The sequence below is a fragment of the Phaethon aethereus genome (genome assembly GCF_964289735.1).
Source record: "Phaethon aethereus genome assembly, chromosome: 1".
NCBI classification, from domain to species: domain Eukaryota; kingdom Metazoa; phylum Chordata; class Aves; order Phaethontiformes; family Phaethontidae; genus Phaethon; species Phaethon aethereus.
In genome coordinates, this window is record NC_138575.1 from 210,752,384 (window position 1) to 210,765,378 (window position 12,995).

The window sequence follows — 12,995 nt, forward strand, 5'->3', positions numbered from 1 at the left end:
GGATATTATTTCTTGTGCCACTGGCATTGCCAGAAACACTAAATGATCCCCAAGACTGATCTTTGAGGATCTCCAGGAGTTATCTCCCTTGTAGCCTGAGAAAACCCTTACGGAAACAGAGCACCGGTATCTCCCTGGGACCATTTGCTACCTCACAGTTTCCTCCCACCAGTTACTGTCTTCCCCATTTTAACTAATAATTTCACATGGGACACCATAAAAAAAGTGCTAAAGTCTATGAAAATACGACTGAATGCCTCTCCTTTGCCTAGAAAATCAGTTATTCAGGAAAGCTTGCAGAATTCCTCTGGCAAGAATTTCGTTTGGCAGACCTACTGTAGACAAGCGGAACTGTAGTTGCCCAGGGTATCTTTCTTGCCTTTCTTACATTGCTATTTTCCAGCACGACTTCTAAACCGCCATAGATTAATTTCAAATACTTGCCGCTGAACTTGCAATTTCACGGCCATTTCTTCCCTGACTCTGGGATGGAGCTGGTCCAGTTCCTCCAGTTTGCATGCACTCGGCTCTTTGAGATTTCCTTCCCCTTTAGATGTGGTCACTTCCTGATGTCCATCATTCGTCTTCAGTTTGGCCTGAGATTCAGCATCCTCTTCCCTCCCAATTCCTGACACTGAACAGCCACCTCACCTGAGGGACGTAGTTTTAGTATCTTTACTCCGCCACACCCTGGGCATGCAGAAGCCACATTTCTGTCTTCTCATTTATGACTCAGGAACATTTTTCTAGTTTTCATTTCCTTTGCACGATCTAACACAGCTTGACATTGGCAGTTCTCACGTTACCGCTGCACTGCCTGACCTTTAACAAAAACCTCTCTTTGCTGGTTAATCGCTTTTTCCATCCAGTGCAGGCTTGTGGTTATTCTTAATATACTTTTTGTGGTAATTCTTCATCCAGTTAAGGCTTTGGCCTTTCCCCTGGGAGTTTTCCTCTCTTGCCTGGGATTGCATTCCAGACTGTTGTAAATTCAGTTGATTTCCCTGATTAATTCCCTTAATTTCTCAAAATTCCCCCTCTGTAAACCTTAGCAGAAAGCTAACTTCTTTTTAATTTAAATTGAAATACCATGAGGGCATTCAATCCAAGATATTTTCTACAACAAATTCCTTTATAACGTACTTACTTCTTATCAAAGCCAGGCAAAAAAGTTTTCCCTCCTGTTGGATTAATGACACTTCAGTGAAGAAACCAGACTGTTGTGTCCAGGAGTAGCCACGTCTCATCGTTCCTAGCAGCGTGACGGGAAGTTAAGGTCTTCATTAAAGACACCACTCCCATGCTTGACAGCATCAGGCTTATGACAACAGTGCAGAAATCCCTGTCCATACCCACATCTGACCCTAACGATCTAAAGTGCCAGCACTACCCTCGTACGGCCTTTTGATGCTCCTGTCTCTTTCCTATCACTGCTGACACCTCCTGGATGCTTCCCAGCCAAAGCACTGAAGGATGTGATTCCTCTCTCCCAGGCTAGTGCTCTCATTAGACCGTGTTTCTGCAGAGCCACTACGAGGTCCGCTTACTCTTCTCCATCCCTGTGTCCCACTCATCAGTTCCCACATGCTTTGCCAGCCTGACCCAACTGTTTGCCTGATCTCCTGCAGACTCACCCTGGAAGCTGCATGAGAAACAGCTGGTTTGCTCGATATAAAGAGAGCCCCTTTGGAAATTAATCTGTTGACTTTCCCTTTCCTTCCCCAGGAGTCTCAGTCAAATCTAAGCTCATTAAACCCCAGTTTACCTTAGACCCCTAATAAAGGTGTCACTTGGAAGTGCCTGTAGGTTCTTGATTGGAACCTGGGCCCCATCCTCAGTCTCAAGGCCAAGGACGACTCCAATTTAGCTTCTCTCTACACTTGTCTTCTGGCTTCCTCTTTTGCCTCTCCTTTGCTCTCATGTTGTGAAGCTTTGCAATCCCCCATTCCACAGGAACAGGCATGTTTTAGGAGCTTTGAGGCTTATGGGTCATTGAAGGCTGAATTCTTTGGCACCTGGGTACAAATGGCATGTCAGATAGCTGCTCCACTGCTGCAACAAGTTAGTATCTGCTGGTGATTTAGGAGGAACTCTACATGCTATCAACCTCTCGCCAGCGGTTCTCAGCACCATGATTGCAAAGCTCGATAAATGACAGAAGTGTCCTGAACTGTTTCATCCTCTTTTCATACTCTTCTGTTGGCTTTCTGGAGATAAGATCAGGTCCTTAGACCATCTCTGTCCCATGCTTTGAAGCCTACAGGAACTTGCTTTGCCTCCACTGTGCTGGGGCTGATTCCTGGCCTTTTTTCCCAAACACAGCTCTTTTCTTCTTCTCTTTACAGCTATACGTCACACCGCTAACTTGGGGCCCAAAAAAACATTAATATGACTGAGAACAATTTGTTTTGTAGGTCTGGGAGGAAAGGTTTAGAAGAGGACTTGGAGGGGTCTGACAGAGGTGTTTCAGCAGCACAAAGAGGAACGCCCGCAGTCCCCACAAATGCATTTAGTGATGGGTGGAAACTCCACGGTGCTTCCCTGATAGTCCCACGTGCTGGCGCAGGGGACAGATGGAGCCAGTGGGGTGAGGAGGAGATTGCCGAGGGGATTCATGCCGCTGGTCGGTGCCCGAGCAGGTCCAGGGCTGCTGTGCCCATGGAATGCCGCCTCTGCCGGGATCCAGAGGGACTCGCCATGGGTCACGTTTTTTGCACATGATGGTAACACGGCTCTGCCGAGGGGCTCTGGGCCCCGGAGCAGGTCCCAGCAATGGATGCCTGGCGCAGCGCGATGCTGGAGCTGCTCCTGGGGCAGGCCCTGACGTTCCTCTCCCCAGTGAGCGGGGGGTGAGTCTGAAAAAGCCTCTTCTACTTAGGACTTCAAGTGCATTTTTCACATGGGAAAAATCTTGCTGCTGGTGAAGGATCCAAGGAGAAAGCCGCCGGGTGAAGGCTGCCAAGTGCTGGGAGGTGTTTGCTCTAGAGAGGTGTATGAAATTCCTGTCTATAACCAAAATGAACCTGACCTGCGGTAGCTGGTTTGGATCTGAACCAGCCGTTGGGATGATGAGGCAAGGAGGACTTACATACCCAGAGGCTATGTCATAAAATAGTTTTCAACTGCTGCCCAGTTCCTGCGCGTGCATCATCCCGTTTTCTCCACACAGCCTCAAACCCTCTGTTTGGGCCAGGATTTTTACCTGGAAAGTCCCAAGTTTGAGCTGGCCTGGCCACAGCCAGTGGTCACAGCGGGTAACAGACAATTTTCTCCATGCATGGACATGCAGCACGTCTGGAATCAAATTCTTCACCTTTAAACACTTCTTTTGCCACCAGTGGTGATCAAATTTCTTATTCTTATTCTTATTCTTATTCTTACTTTTATTTAATTTTCTTGTTCCCTGTGATGAACTGAATTTCTCTTATTCTTATTCTTATTCTTATTCTTATTCTTATTCTTATTCTTATTCTTATTCTTATTCTTATTCTTATTATTCTTTTATTTAGTCCTATTCTTATTCTTTTATTCTTATTCCTATTCTTATTCTTATTCTTATTCTTATTCTTATTCTTATTATTCTTTTATTCTTAGTCCTATTCTTATTCTTTTATTCTTATTCCTATTCTTATTGTTTTTTATTTTCCTGTTCCAATTCCAATTTCTACTCTTATTCTTTTACTTTATTCTTATTCTTTTCCTTTATTCTTATTCTTATTCCTCTTCCTCTCTCTTCCTCTACTGTTACTATTACTATTGCTACTATTACTACTAGTATTACTATTATCATTACCATATTGCTATTGCCACTACATCACCCTCACCATTACAGGCTGCAGCCACCTTTCACACCAAAATGCGACCATGCTATGCGCTGCACAAACACAAACTGTCCACGACCCTCATCCCGGAGCCCTCCCAGTTTAGGGGCCCGGGAAGAGCGGGCAGGACAGGGCGGCGGGGGCGAGCAGACCCCTCGCTGCCGACCAGCCTTGCCCAGGAGCTGGCGCGTGGCCACTGGAGACGGGCACTGGGGACCTGTTGATGGTGGATGGGGATGGGGACCGGGACGTGGGAGGCTGGTGGTGCAGCCCCAGCCGGGGTCGGGTGAGGCTGTGGGCGCCCGTGGGCAGGAGAAGAGCCGGCGCACACGCAGCCATCTGGGTAACATGATAAGGAGCTCACGGCGTCTGAAAATAAAGGCTCATCCAGCTAAAAAAAGCCCTGTGGTGGGGGTGAGGCATTATTCAACACCGAAGTGAAAGGGCCCTTACTTCTGTGTCAGATTTTTTAGGCTTGGGGAACGTACAACGATTTCATTTTAAAAGCAGAGGCACACCGAGCTGCTGCAAGGATGATAATAATAATAATAATAATAATAATAATAATAATAATAATAATAATAATAATAATAATAATAACCACCTATCTATTATATTGATAATATATTATTATATAATGATATATTACACATAACATATATTATTGTATAATTAATTATAGTGATTTATTATTGTTGTTGTTGTTATTATTATTATTTACAGCTTGAGGCAGTGCTTTTGGGCCACCACACACGGCCCCGCTGTGCAAGGCACTGTGCAAACACCTAAAGGAGGGCAGCCCCTTCCTCCCAGCTGTTCAACCCTAAAACAGGGAAACGTGGGGAAACGGTGGCACACGAGGACCTGAACGCCTGGGCTTTCCCCGCCTGTGTCTGGCAGGGCTGAGTCAGGAAGGGGCGTGGGCGGCAGCAGCGTGAGAGGGACGGAGCAGAGGGACGGAGCAGAGGGACGGAGCAGAGGGACGGAGCAGAGGGGCGGGGTGGGATGGGCGCGGCGAGGATGCGCCTGCCGGCCCGGGCGCGCCGGGTGGGGGACGAGGACACGTCCTGCAGAGGAACGGGGCAGGGGAACGTGTCCCTGCAGAGGAGCAGGGCATGGATGGAGAGGTGTCTGCAGAGGAGCAGGGCGTGGATGAGGATGCGTCCTGTGGAGGAGCAGGGCATGGGTGGGCACAGCCCGCCGCAGCCCCCTTTGCTCTCCCCACTCCCCGCCGCGGGAGCAGGCAGGTTACCGCTGCCCGGCATCATCCCCACCCCACACCTGGGCTCGTGCAGCCGGTGGCTTCGGCTCGCTGGCCTGCCTCAGCCCCAAACCTGGCTGAGGCCAAACCCACACAACACGGGCTCCCTGCAGGTGTGGGGCGAGTGTGCCCTGTCCGTGGGCTCTTCTCCAGCCCCTGTGAGAGGCAGCCAGACCCACGGGCCCTGGGGGTTCCCCATCCCTGCATCCTGCTTAGCCGCGCGGCAAGGAGGGGAGAGGCTGCCCGCCGCTGGGGTCTGCCCCTGGGTGATGGGCTGATCCTGCTCCTTCGACAGTCCCGTGGCAGCCAGTTCGGGAGCTCCATGCCCCGCAGCGGGGTCACCAGGTCCCACCTCTGTTTGATGGGCTCAGGGCACAGACAGCATCAGAGCAAAGACATGGTGGCCACCAGTCCTCCAATAGAAGCGGAAAAACACTGGATTTGGTGCTTGGCCTACTCATTTCTGGGCGGGCTATCAATTCAGGTGGAATTCGTCCCCTGAGCAGCAATTTTTTTTGCAATTTGCAATGCGATTGTAAGAGCAAGTCTACCAGAAAGGGTCATCTTAAAATAGTCTGAATAACCAGGCCAAGGGAAGGGACCTCTGTCTCCTCACACCCTGTTCTCCGTCCCCGTGCTTCCTCCCAGCAGGATTCCTCTTGCCTGTGTTGATCAAGTCCCAAGCCAGGGACTGCTGGGGGATGTCGGCTGCCGCCGCAGTCCCCTGTCCTCGCCCCGAGCCCAGCTGTCCCGTGGGAAGCTTCGCATGCCTGGGGGGTCAGTGGAGTCCAAGAGGCCACCGAGCAGCCAGGAAAGCCACCACGATGGCCGGGCGTGGGTATGACTTCCTAGGAGAGCTGGTGGCACCGCCGTCCCCCTGCTTTTACCTTGCTGTTATCTCCTTCGCCGCCTCTCCCAGCGGTACCCGGGAAAACACGAGCTCCCGTCCAGCACTGAGCTTTGCCGTGGGTTCTCAGACCCTCGCAAGATGGGGGGGCCGATGCAGACCTGGGTCTCATCTCTCATCGCTGCCCCGCTTTGCGTCAGAGCGGAGAGTGCTGGCAAAGGACCGAGGTCCGGGCTGCAGGAGGGCCACGCAGGGTTACTCCGGAAAATATGCGCGCTGATATTTTATTCATCTACAGCTGAAGCGGTCGGTATGAAAGAAAATAGCTTGTGGTCTTTCATACCTCGAGTCAATGAATTCCTGGGCCTTTTATAGCTCAGGAATGCCGGGCGCTCTGGGTTGGTTTTACAAGGCTGCGAAGCTGCGGCTTAAGGCCTGGATGAGCATCAATCACGGCGGGGACGATGACAGCTGCTCGCGTTTTACCCGGCCAAAAGTCGGGTATCGCACGTCTGCACGTTGCGCCCCGGTTTCCCCACCGGTCTGAGGCATTTGCTTTGGTCTGTGTGTGTATGGGGGATGTTACCTTGGGGCTTGTCGGACCACTGGGTCCACCAGTTTTAGTACTGGGATTCAAGGGGGGTCCATGCCCAGCGCAGCAGTGGAGCACCAGCACAAGAGGCAGCTTGGCACCAACCTTGGGCACGTCCCTGCTCTTTGCTTTCCCCCCCAGGCTGCCATTTGAACAGCGCTCTTGCACCATGGGGGCAAGGAAGAGTGTTTCCCAAATTAGCATGATCTGTGTAATAAGAGCTATAGACCTGTAAGAAGATGGGGCTCGAGGTCCATGTGCAGATGGTCTCTCAAGACCCATCACTGCAGGCTGACAGCGGGAAGGGCAGCCCAGCACAGATCCCACCGGGTACCACCAACCCACCAGGGCTCCCCAGCCCCATGCTGTCTGCTTTCTGGGTGAGAAGCTGATCCATGGCAGGGTACCCAAAAACCTGGCTAAGGGTGGTCCAGGAACACAGCGGGATGCTCAAACCCAGCCCCGTTTCTTGGGATGCATCCAGACCCCAGACTGGTGACCCCAGTGGCGAGTGGACACCTGGCAGCATCCTTCCTGCCGGCGAGGGATGTCTGCACTTTGCGCATGTTTCACTGCAGCGTGCCTTAAGTCCAGCTCTGAGAGGTATTTAATGATGCAAGAAGTCACAGCTTTTCCCCAAGAACCCACCCCACCCCTCTTTGTACGTTTGTTCCTACAATGTAGGGAAGAGAAAGCCCTGAATATGGCAGCAAACCAGAGCAGAAGAGACGCCGCAGCTGTACAGTGCGCTGAATCCAAGTGAATCATAGAATTGTAGAATGGTTTGGGTTGGAAGGGACCTTAAAGATCATTGAGTTCCAACCCCCCTGCCATGGGCAGGGACACCTTCCTCTAGACCAGGTTGCTCCGAGCCTTGTCCAACTTGGCTTTGAATGTTTCCAGGGATGGGGCATCCACACTTTTTCTGGGCAACCTGTTGCAGTGCCTCACCACCCTCATAGTGAAGAGTTTCTTCCTTAGGTCTAGTCTAAATCTAACCTCTTAGTTTAAAACCATTACCCCTTGTCCTATCATTATAGGCCCTGCTAAGAAGTCTGTCCCCATCTTTCCTACATGCCCCCTTTAAGTCCTGGCAGGCTGCAATAAGGTCTCCCCAGAGCCTTCTCTTCTCCAGACTGAACAATCCCAACTCTCCCAGCCTGTCCTCACAGCAGAGCTGTTCCATCCCTCTGATCATTTTGGTGGCCTCCTCTGGACCCGCTCCAACAGGTCCATGTCTTTCCTGTGCTCAGGGCTCCAGAGCGGGACGCAGCACTGCAGGTGGGGTCTCCCTAGAGCGGAGCAGAGAGGCAGAATCCCCTCCCTTGACCTGCTGGCCACGCGGCTTTGGATGCAGCCCAGGAGACGGTTGGCCTTCTGGGCTGCAAGCGTACATTGCCGGCTCATGTCCAGCTTTTCCTCCACGAGGACCCCAAAGTCCTTCTCATGAAACCCTGAAAAGTTCTCATCATTTTGGTTCGGACTTGTCTCATGATTTTTGAATGCCTCTAAATGGCAGTTTTGTTAATATTTTTAGCTCTTCTGAGCTCTCTCCCTGTTTGCGGTAAGTAAGGAGAACACTGTCCAGTACTTACTTTTGGGAACATGCAGTTATCAGGGATTTTAACATTTAAACCAATTGACTCTGAAGTTTTCTTCCCCCCAAGTTTAATATGCAAAACGTACTTAACTTGGAGACAGCATTGCAGTGATGTTCTTGTTTATTAGCTGGAGCACCATGGTGAAGGCACAACCCAAAAATTGGATAAAACCCCACCTTTTATATCTGAACACAGCTGGCCATGAGGCTTTCCCTACCCTGATAATCACTTTGCATCTGTTGATTTATTTTCTCCCGTGGCCTTGAAAAACCAAGCTTAGCCCCAAATCTTACCGTCAAATCTTGACTTGAAGAAAACTGAAAATCCACAGTCTCAGCAGTCACCAAATTTTTGTTCTTGGTGGTAAAGAGCCAAGGCACTAAAAATACTTCCAGCTGCCATGTCTTGAAGACGGAGTAATCAGAGGGGTCAGGCCGACCTGTGCTCGCATGGGGAACACAAGGTGCCAGGATGTGGGTGAAGCTAATCGCTGCTCGAGTTTCTGCAAAAGCTTTGGGTCTTTGCTGACACACTCCTGCCCAGGGCAGGTTGTTTTTTTAATGTGTGCAAGGATTTGGGGAGAGGAGGTTGGGACAGGCAGAGGAGAGCCCATAGGGGAGAGATGCCCTTAGTGGTTTTCATGCCTTTCATGCCTGCAGCTCCCTGGGACCTGATTCAGGAATTTTCTAACAGACACTTTCAAGAGCATGTGAGAGCCCGCTGAGCAAACCTCTCTTACTCAAAGCCAGGCACTTGGGTAACTTTTGCTCCCCTCCCCCAGTTTATTTCAGTTGCATAAGCAAACATACGAGCAGTATTTCCACTGGGCTGGAGAACCACACAACAGCTTGAAATGGGATCTGATCTTTCTTCCTTACTGAGGACGTTACAGTAATTCAAGAATCCATAGATATACAACATAACGGGGTATCTCACTCACACTGATACAACACCTGTCAAATAAAGAAGCCACAGACCTTCAAGAACCAAAAAAAAAAAAAAAAAAAAATCAATGGGAGTGCTATGCTTAGTGGGAATGTAAGGCTAAAGGATCTTCAGATCTTTGCCGAAGTGCCTCGTTAAGTTTCCTTCAGATGAAGATGATCTTGCTAAAATCCTGCTCTTCTTTCTTGGGAAAGCTCTGTTTGATCCTCTGCTTTGCAGACCCACTGATTTCAAGCCCACATACACCTAATGATGGCACCGTCTCTGCAGCCTTTCAGTAACAGCTATGAAAAACGGGAGACCCAACCTCCAGGTATCACTTCTCAGTCTCAGCACGTTGTGTGCAAAGCTTAGAGAATTGTTTAAAAAGTCCTTTCTTCTTGGGGACTGAATATATTCACACTGGAAAACTGAGAAAAGAAACATGTTTATACATTTATTATATACAATATTAAGGCACAAGTTTAAACAGCAAAGAATAAGAAATCTTTGGCTGACCAACAGTATCAGTATTTGCTGTGGGTGACACATTACGTTCTTCATTTTCCCCCCTATGTACAAATAACCCTCCAGCTGTACAACACTGTACACCAACTTCTCTATACAACCAGCGACAATAAAAAATGACAGTATTTTACAACTAGTTACCAATGTCACCTGGAATGGCTACAGCATAGTTTCCCAAAACACAAAACAGTACAAAGAGCTGGGAAAACCAGCACAAATGGAGTTGCACCGCTCTGCTGAGAGGCGCTGATTTATGGCAGTAGAGCTCCACACAAGTCCTGCTAGTGCTCAGGCTAGGGAGAGACCTGCTGGTCCTCCAGACCTTCCCTCCAGGCAAACTAACATCTCTTGAGTTCAACATAATTGAGGAGAACCAATCTCTGAGTTTACTTGAGCTAGGACTCCAGAAGCAAATGAGAGTTGCCTACACTGTAGTCTCTAACAGTTTCCTGTATGTCACCATGAATCTGGGGCAGCATCAGTTGTAAACACACATTGGGGTATCAGAAACTGGAGGGACTGTGGTCTCCATGAGAAGGAGGAGGAGGAGTGCTGTACTCTAGCTGACTTGGAGAAGCTGAGCTGCATCACTACCAAGCATAACTGAAAGCCCCATCACACATGGTGATCCAACACTGTTTCTGCTGGACGCCTCGCTGTTTGCCTGCACACAAATTATTAAATAGTTTCATCAAAAGAAATAATACAGCTGGTAATAAAATACTTAGGGACTCCCAAGCACCTGGGTATCCTTATTTCTTGAAGAAAAATGATGAAATGAAATAGTCACCATTGTTTTACTTGTATTGCCTTCCTTTGTAATCCTCTGCCCCACTCCACCACAGACACTCAAGGAAGGGCCACAGAGGTGGGTCAGCGCTGCTGCCTCACGTGGGCCTGGCTTTTATGCAAACACTTACAACTTTTAAATTATCTTTAGAGAAAAGAAAATATTATTTTACAAGGCATATATTAAGCCGCGTAACATTTTCCAAGGGTTTTACACATTTGGTTTCACAATACAAAGCTGCTAATACTTGAAACACATGGTTCACTTGCCCACACAACCTACCTACCACTACGTTTAACAAGTGCAAAAATCATAAAGAGTGTGACACAACGTATGTACACGCAAAAATAAGTGCATAGATTCAACATAGCAATTTTGTTTTTGAAAAAAAGGTATCAGCCAGGCAGTATTGAGCACAAGGCTCTGGCCCCTGCAGGCGTTGAGGTTGCAAGGACTTCAGTTTTCAGCAAAAGCAGAGTTTAAAGTGCCTGGTATTTTCACAATCAAGGTCTCTGATCCGATACGTACAGGAAGGGGTGGCCTTGAGCACACAATTATTTCCAGCACCCATCAGTTTTCCACTCTAGGCAGCTTCACATAAAATCCCATCACCCTTTTTCCCAAAGCCAGGTTCTTCCTAATGTCATTATGGTGAACCACAAGGTTCAGGAACCACAAAGCCAATATAAAAGTACCTCCAAGAGGAAAATTGCCCGATCAGCATGTGCAATGCATGAAGCAAATGGTTTGCCATGGTTAATGCTGCTGGGAAGTTGGCTGTCTTACAAAGACAGTCGCCACTTCTTACAGAAATCGGGGACTAAGCTGAAAATGAGAAATGTTCCATCCTGGGTAAAACAAAGTGAAAAGAAACTGCAGCTCAGCACAGGAAACAGACGATGCTTGTGCTTTGCTTTGCTTTGCAGTTAAACTCTTCCTGGCCTGATCCTTAATGCCCAGTCCCATATCAGCTTGAACAGCAGGCGTGTATGCTCAAGGAAGGTAGGATTTGGCTGCAGGCATTGAAAATAAGCAAAAATCCTGTTCTTACCACAAATACACTGATTCTTCTACTACTATGAACCAGTGCACAGTAAGAGGCATCTTCTGGTCTCACATACAAGCCCAGTTTAACTCCACTGAAAATGCACCCACACAACCCTGCTCTGTACGAGCTCTGCACAGCCCTTCGAGGAGCTGCTGGGATCCTCCCTCCACTTTCCCTCCTGAATCCTTCCCATCCTTACAAAAGGGATTGCTTCAGCAGGGTCCTTTCTCCTCGCCTCTATGTTCGTCCTCCATAGGAATTACAGCCGACAACTGCTCCTACCAAAAAAAGAAGTCTCAGCAAGCTCAGAGGTTGCAAGACACAAATACATGCATTGTAACTCCAAGAACAACACTTGTCCAGCCAGGGAAAGAGGCACCTGGCCTGCCTGCCCAGGAAAACCACACCACACCACTTCAAACAAATACTTACAAGAACCTGCCATGTACACCTAAAGACCAATTATTCACCAAAATTAAGCAGTGAATACTTTTGAGAAATGAATTATACTGAGGAAGATGCAAGTTTCTCCTGGGTTATCCAAGCCCTCTGGCCTCAAAAGAGACAGGATTTTGCTCCCTGTCCCAGCTGCAGAGACAGGAAAACAGAGCGGCACTGTGCACCCAGTCTGTAACTTCGCTACCTTCTCCTGACACCAGCAAATGCAGTTTCCTTTTCTCTCAACGATCCCCTTCTCATGCCACCTTCCATTTTCAACAGCCCTTTTTGCTCAGAAAATCCCAGGTGTTCATTTTGTGGCTCCTCTTCGGTGCTCTTGACTTCTCACCTGGTCCAAAGTCTCACATACCAGACTCAAGCTCCGTTTTGGGCACAAACTTTGTCTTTCTTCAAACTCTCAGGGTTAGTTTGTAAGGTTAGCACACCGAGGACCTCCTTGGACCTGGCTGTACACACGCAAAACCCCAGAGATGGCATCCTCTGCTCAGATGAGGACTTCCATCATGTCCGTATCTGGAAACTCGGGCTTGTGGAGTAAGCCGCTCACTCTGCCTTTGCTGTCGGGCAACTTCCCGTGGCTGGAGTTCTCTGCAACAGAAAGAAGGGAAAGTTGGTCTTCAGCTCAAATTCAATAGCAAATTGTTCAAAGCAAATACAGAACCTTTTTTTTTTGGGTGGTGGAGAGGCACATCTTATCTGTATGTCCTACAAACTGAAAGGCAAATTTGATGAGGAGGGTAAGAACATGTAATGCTGAATTCCCTGCACAATGACAGTGGATGTGTTGCCGTGCAAAGAACCCAAGGGCAGGCACAAAGACGGTATTCAAGAGATACAGATGACAGTACCTCTTTAGCTGTGGCCCTAGAGAGAAACAGGTATTTGAGAAAGGTCTACATCACTTTACCAAGTTACTACTGATCTGATCCACAGTAGCTCTCCACATGTATACTCCTATTCTGCTTCAGGTACAAAATTTAGGTGTTTAAAACATCACGATGGCAGTACATAAATAATCAGGTAGGTGGTTTAATCTAAAATGTATTACTTTGCCAGTGACACAGGCTAAGAGAATGTATTGGCCAATTATCACAATGTATGATAGATGTTGTTAGGTGTTACTC

General features: G+C 48.5%; 1 protein-coding gene across 3 annotated transcripts in view; it reads right to left on the reverse strand.

Annotated features, from left to right (window-relative positions):
* Nucleotides 1-12,355: 12,355 nt before the first annotated feature.
* Nucleotides 12,356-12,995, reverse strand: part of AMOTL1 (angiomotin like 1) — a gene marked incomplete at both ends in the record, with an annotated part of 71,808 nt that continues 71,168 nt past the window's right edge. For all 3 annotated transcript variants that reach the window (XM_082007156.1, XM_082007157.1, XM_082007158.1), the window contains one exon: nucleotides 12,356-12,459. In XM_082007156.1, coding sequence (XP_081863282.1) covers nucleotides 12,356-12,459 — 104 coding nt within the window. The remainder of the gene's footprint in view (nucleotides 12,460-12,995) is intronic.